At 32.4% G+C, this 7,145-nt stretch overlaps 1 protein-coding gene across 1 annotated transcript; it reads right to left on the reverse strand.

The window, feature by feature from the left end:
- Nucleotides 1-434: 434 nt before the first annotated feature.
- On the reverse strand, nt 435-5,253 carry LOC123215796 (serine carboxypeptidase-like 34). Its single transcript, XM_044636043.1, has 10 exons — nt 4,967-5,253; nt 3,348-3,455; nt 3,141-3,236; nt 2,520-2,612; nt 2,347-2,435; nt 1,966-2,268; nt 1,258-1,394; nt 1,073-1,165; nt 868-976; nt 435-778 (listed from the first exon to the last, which is right to left on the reverse strand). The coding sequence occupies exons 1-10, from the start codon at nt 5,235-5,237 to the stop codon at nt 629-631; spliced, it is 1,449 nt and encodes a 482-aa protein (XP_044491978.1). The 5' UTR covers nt 5,238-5,253; the 3' UTR covers nt 435-628.
- Nucleotides 5,254-7,145: the final 1,892 nt, after the last annotated feature.

Genomic DNA, 7,145 nt, shown 5'->3' on the forward strand with positions numbered 1-7,145 from the left:
AGATTATATAAAAATTCCACAGTTTTTGTCAGTTAAATTATCTCTTAAGAGCTTAAACTTAACATTTTTGTAGTCATCATATAAAATCTTAATAAATCACAAGCATAGGAACCATGCACCAAATTTAATTATAGGGATCAAGGTTGAATTTGAAAGGATACAAAAGAAGTTAGATGACACGTTGGTTCATATTGAGAAGGTTTCCTTTATTTTACTTTTTAATGAAGGTTTATTTTAAAAATAAAATTATACGTATAGACAAATTTTTATATAAACTGCGGTGATAGATTATGATTAGATGATGTAATTGTTTATTTATTTTCTCACTTAAAAATTACACAATCAAATGTTACCATCTTTGTTTACAGATATATTTGTACATATAGTGTTACTTGTCCGCCTTTTCAATAGATTACATGTTCACCTGCACATGAACAATAATTCATTTCTCAAATTTCATGTTCTACCTGAAATTCTCTACAAATTGCAGATGCTTAGTACTGCTATTTGATAAACCTGTCTCCCAATGATTTTTTTTTTTTCTAAACAGAGAATAGAATTGGTGGCTTTATTTACACATTCCAAATGATTTAAATCTTGCTGTCCTGAATTAACATGAAGTGAGAAATTAAAAGGGTTCAGAAGGCAATTTCTTGTTGGCCAGGAAGTGTTGAACCAGCTGAAGAGATTGCTTGGGTGCAAAAGTTGGAACTTGGTGACCAGCTCCTCTAATAGTTACAAACATAACTCCATCATAATCTATTGTCCACCCACCAACCTATAAATAAATTAAATCCCAAAATTTTAATCTTTCAACAATTAAATAAAATAAATTAATTTAAATTTCAACATAAAAAAATAATTTACCTGTCGATTATCTGTGTACCAGGGTCTCCATTCTTGAAGGATCTTCAATCCAAGCTTTCTTAAGGTTAATCTAGTTGCAGTTACTGGAATTCTTCCATCAGTATCTCCACTGACATTTCACAAAATATTTAATTTGCTTCAAACTTCAATCATTGAGTTAATCATTAGAAAATCAAAACTTATTACATAAATACAGTTTGGTTACCTGTAAACCCAAATGCGAAGACCTCCAGCTATGAGCTTTTCAATAATAGGAAGAATCGATGATGGAGCATCAGACCAAAACGATATCTTATCACTGTAAGGACAAAATACAACCCAATACTTAGTGTAATTTCACATGGCCTTACAAATTATTAACAATGGTCAGAAGAAAAAAATTGCAGAGACCTGCAATGAGTCCATGGATATGGAATTTTTGTGACATTAGCATGGAGTGCCTTTTGAACCTCAGGCCTGTTCAAATATTCCTCAGTGTAGTCCGATAAACAAGGGTCGTAACCAGCTGGTTTTCGATGCCAACCATCCTACAGAATCTCATGTTAGAAAATTTCCAGATTAGCAAACACTAATTATTTAGTGGGTTTAATAAAATCAAATAATTGAATATTCTAATGGCAGTTTATAAATGAATTAAGTTATTAATAAAAATAAGTTTAATATACTTTTAGATTATGATATACGTAAACAATATTAGTATAAACCTTAAGATTTATTAGACGTTTGATGTGGTTTACTATCCTACTGTATATTAACAAGATCTTCTCTCCAAAACCTATCTATTGACAAGATCTCCTCTCCAAAACCCATCTAGTATAGTTTTATCAATTGAAAGTTTTCATTCACAAAGGTTTCAGAAGCAAAACATCACTCATTGCGACGCAGGTAATTTAAAAATTTAACAGTTTCAGAATGCGTGATGCTCCAAGTAATCCTATAACTATAAAATTTTAATTTTGTATTTTAAATCCTATGAGTAGATCTAATTTAGTATTTGACGTAAATGAAATCTTTAATCCCAAACTTGCGTCAGTATGGTCTAATATTAAACTACAAAATTTTATGATTCACTGTCGACAAGATAGAGTGAATACTTACGTATTTAGAAAATAATTTAGGAGCGACGCCGTGGATGATAGGAAGGTGTCTGTTTACGGCGGAGGTGGAGTTACCATCGACGCACGTCGGAGAATATAAGCTGTACATGTCGATAATCTTGTAAACGTCGAAGTATCGATCGAGGGCATGGCTGCAACCGGTGGATTGTTGATTGTTGATGATGCTGAAGTTGCAGTGGGCCTTGAGATTTTTATACAAATCATCTGATATCACCGCATGATCCCATGCATAATCGACCATTCCTGTTTGATCTGTTTCATCATCCAACAATGCATTTCCAACCTACGTACGTACGACATCGTATTAAATATGATATAATATTGCATGCAACGTAGAAAATTAAACAATACTAAACTTTACCGCGAAGCCCTTCAGATTGATGTAGTTTTCCTTGGAAACTTTCTTGTTACTATCGTATATGACTTCTGCAAGCTGTGGAACATAGTGCCCTGAAAATATATAATAGATGACAAGAGTAAGATGTATAAAAATTACTGAGATTAAATTCATTGGATTTGATTTGTTTTTCATACCTGCATAGCTTTCTCCAGCTATGTAGAACTCATGGGACTTGAACTGTGGGAATCTCTTGAACCAGTTGATAAGGAATGCATATGAATCCTTGGCTGATCATCAAAAAAAGATTATGCATGAAACTTGGAAGTTTTTGTGGAACGTAATGGTGTTTGTGTATATAGATGACAAACAGGTAGCTAGAAGTCAAATACATTAATTCTCATCCCCCTTCTCGTATGGAAAACTTCTTCCTATCCTCGGTCCAACTCATTGAGAGGATAATATGAAATTCTTGTTCCCTCATTGTAGAAAAAATTTCCCACAATAACCCATCACCATTCTCATTAGAAAAATAATAAAATATTTATTAAATATCAAGACATATTTATGATAATTCAATTTTTTAAAGATAATTCAACAAGTGAAAGCTTAAAAAATATGCAAGAGAGAAAACGAGTAAGGAATGTATTTATCCCATCCCCCAATTATAGAAATTTTATCCATTGCCCGTCCTCGTCCCGACCCCATTTTCATTAAAGAATTCCCTCTCCATTTGAGGAGGGTGGGCCAAAGATATGATTTGGTAGACTAAATTATCATCTTTATTTGTATATGAATATATATTATTAAGGTATTACCTGTAACTGTGTCCCCAAGCTCTGCGATGTCGTCACTGGTGTTAGTGTACGAAAATCCAACTCCCACAGGTGATTCCACAAACAATAAATTGGCCGCTGTATGAAAATTGATTAGCATTTGAAATAATGTTACTATTTAAGCCAACCAGATTTAATTTATTTGTTCTGATTATAAGAGAAATGGTTTATTTGGTAAGTTGTAGCTACCTTTGTTCCATCTATAAGGGTTGAGCTTTAGCTCGGGTTTGCCTTTCTGAGTTAAGAAAGGCCCTAGCTCCTCTGCTTCTCCATAGCCAATTGATGAGCACCCAGGGCCTGCAAATTAGATGTAATTGCAAATTTTACATATAAGATAAATAAAAATAATTAGGAAGCAATGGGATAATTTTGTAGATCGAAACAATTACTAGCTTCTTTTTATCAAGCAAATAAAATTATGTGTACTCATTTTAGATATATAAATAGATACAAATTTATATGTGTTATCACATGATTGATAATTCTGAATTAAAGATAAAATAATATTCAATCACGTAATGAAATATATACATGTGTACACATTTGTGTGTACAAAATTAGTGTATATAATATTACTCTTTTTTTTTATTTTTCAAATTAAATTTATGTACTGCTTTTAACCCTAATTAATTATTTCAGAGAAAGAAAATTAAATGGTAGGGCTTGGCATGAAGGTAGCCAGCAATTAATAGCTAAGACCAGTAAACCTTTCCAAAACATATATCATTAATTACAGCAAGAAATCATAAGAAAAAAAGACATGGCAATACAGAAGAAGTTATCTGTGTGTGTCTGTCTGGCTTTACTAGTAAAGTTGATAACAAGGTCTTTAAATCACTCATTATCTTCTACTTACTCATCGAATCAAAGCAGATTATAATGCCACCAAAACCAAATATATCTTTCAACTTGGCAAAGCAGAAAACCAAAAAAGAAAATGTCCGGTCAAACTTAGAATTGATGTTGATGACCTTCTTATCATAATTGTGTTCTGGGTGCGACTTGCTATTATCAGTCAAGAATTCAAATAATTAATAATGGGTAATGATAACTATACTACACCTCATTATACATGTACATAGAGAGAGTGAGAAAGACTAATCTAACCAATCAAATAAGTGAAATCTCAAATCTAATGATCGATTCTACAATTTAAACTGTCTTATCACTAAAATGAATACAGTCTAAAACTGTGATTCGTCTACAACGTTATTATTGTTAACCTAATTTTAGAACAGAAAACAGGCTGCTATGTATAGCAAGGAAAATGTATATATAATTAGTTTTTGAATCAAATTCATAATTCTCTTCTCAGAGGACATTATTTCAATTTCTTCATTGATTAAACTTTTAGCAATAAATGGTTTAGAACACATTACTAACAGCCAAATTGGGACCATGCATATGCGCATGAACACCCAGAAAAAAAAAATAAATAAAAGAAAATTTTACGGTGTTGGAATGCGCATGAGTGATGGCCTATCATTTAGAGCAAAATGAGTGGTGGGAGAGGCAACACACTTGAACTCCCAGTGAGAGCGAGGCTTAGTTTCCATTGCAACAGAAAATATTCAAACAACATAAATTTTCTTATATAATTTTCCCTTAAAAAGGGATTTGGTAAATGGTATAATCCAAATCCAAATATATATTATAAATATATAATATTCTGTATAAAAATATAATGAAAATTTAACAAAACAAACGGCGAAATCTGCATATATATATATATATATATATATATATATATATAAAACCATTGGAAGAATTTTGCTGAGTAGAAAGAATTTCAGGTGAACAAATATTACCTCCATTGAGCCATAAGAGAAGAGGCTTTTCTTCAGGATTACTGGAGGCCTCGAAAAACCAATAAAATAGTGCTCTTCCACGAGTTTCATTCACAGTAACATAGCCTGCATATTGCTTGAACGTTACTGGAGGCTGCCCCGGAAGCCTAATAACTCTGTCAGCTTCTTGTTCAGCCAGGACATCTCCACCACCACCACCCCCCACTGTAACTGAGCTCAAACTCAGAAGAGAAAGAAGAAGAAGACTTGCAGAGAAATTATTCAAATTCATTGAATAATAATATTCCAAAGCTGTTGTTGTTTTCTCTGTGATATAAGACTACGCATATATAATGGGGTTTATATATACAGTGACAGATAGGAATCAAGAGCATTAGCTGTTACTATCTATTTTTTTAAAAAGATAATTAATAATAATTGTTTTTTACTTAATTATTCTATAATTCTAGAGAGTTATTATGAAGAGGAAGACCATAATTAATATATGTTGCTTTCAGTGAAAACAAAGGGAAATTTTGGTCTTTTCAGAGATCCTAAATATAAGGAGGTGAATCTTTTTATTCATATCAAACAGTTAAAGCAATCAATTAACAAAGTTTGGTTTTGGTCAATTGCTTTGGGTTGAATCTGTTGAACCGAGAATATCTGCATTGCTGTTGCCACTGCAGTCCTTATATTCATAGGGTTTCCTCAAAATGAGCCTAAGCATATCTTGCTTGAAATTGCAATTGGATCAGGTTTTTGATAACACGCTAGGCTAAACAATTAGATTTAAAGCTATTAATTAATGACATTTCCTCTTAATTATTTGATATTAAGAATTTGATACACGTATTTCACGCTATATTATTTTATATTTTTGCTTTTCTGTTAATGATGCTTTATAAAGTAACAAGAATTATTAGTTTCTCTCTTTTTTGAAATCTATGTATTGGTGAATACTAGAACATCATGAATTGTTATTACATAGATTTGAGTCAAGCTGAATTCAGGTTCAAAGTTGGCCTCATGCTTAGTTCGATTTGAGTGGAGTTACGCTTGAGCTCACGAAGTTTTTCTTGTTCGAGTTTAATTTGTTTGAGGAGAGTTGAATTCGAGTTCAGTTCGGTACTATAACCAAATAAAAAATAATTAAAAAAACGTTGTTTCGATGCATACTAATCAAAACAGTATTGTTTTGATGCATATTGGTAATACTGATTTCTCCAAAATGATTAGTTGTAACGTGAACACCAATTTCTCTCACAATTACCACCCATTCTTGTTGACAACAATATGACAAGATGCTTTGGGTAGAGGATCTCAAATCCCTTCTAGCATGTGTTACACCTCATATTTACTATCTCCTACTGAGGGCTCCCTCAGTAGAGACGACAATAAGGTGCTTTCAAGCAAAGTTATCAAACTCCTATTTGACAATCGACATGCCCTAAGCCTACAATTATCCCACAAGGAGTTAACATGTCACACAATAGCTCAAAATAGATTGAAGAGAAAATAAACAACCTTGACAACTTTCTAGAGGTGGTTAAACGCACTTTAGCAAATAATGTCTCTCAATATACAAAGCATGACTCTTGTAGACCAAATGTTATTGTCCACTACCACCACATGTTGGCTCCTTCTTTGGTTACAACAAGCAAGGTAACTCAAATCATTGAGCTGAAAGGCTAGAATGACGATTAGTGGATATCATCTCTCAACACAAGGAACAAGCCTCCCATCAAGAGAATATTATCCCCCACACGCTAGTGCTATAATTGACTTCAAAAACATAATGATCCCAGTCACCAAACCCGTAAGCCGAACTTGTGCAACCATTGGAATGCCCATCATGTAATTTATAAATGGCCTAAAGTTAGTCTTGTCATATAATTTATAATTTGTAAATACATCTTACCATAGAATTATCAAAAGGAAACCTCCCTTAAGTTTAATAAACACAACCAATATTAGGTATTAAAAGCCCAAAAGTTGAAAGTCTTTCCTTTATTTCTTGTTAAACCTTTCAAAAGCTAGGTGAAATGAAGTTGATTTAAGTGTAAATTTCATGATCAGCCGATATTACATGTGAACATATGATAAAATATCTATAAAAGGGGGATCTTTTAAATATATAGAATGGCCATATTTTCGTGATTGTGAGCTTTATTCACATTTGTAAACAAAGGATGCACGA

The sequence above is a fragment of the Mangifera indica genome, chromosome 5 (assembly GCF_011075055.1).
Source record: "Mangifera indica cultivar Alphonso chromosome 5, CATAS_Mindica_2.1, whole genome shotgun sequence".
Lineage (NCBI taxonomy): Eukaryota > Viridiplantae > Streptophyta > Magnoliopsida > Sapindales > Anacardiaceae > Mangifera > Mangifera indica.

Bases quoted from the DNA above. Each gene is read 5' to 3' on its own strand.
- LOC123215796 (XM_044636043.1), bottom strand. From the start codon at position 5,237: ATGAATTTGAATAATTTCTCTGCAAGTCTTCTTCTTCTTTCTCTTCTG. The intron at 1,166-1,257 runs GTCTCTGCAATT...TTGTCCTTACAG, and splicing joins TATCCATGGACTCATTGCAG to TGATAAGATATCGTTTTGGT. The intron at 977-1,072 runs GTAACCAAACTG...GTGAAATGTCAG, and splicing joins CTTCGCATTTGGGTTTACAG to TGGAGATACTGATGGAAGAA.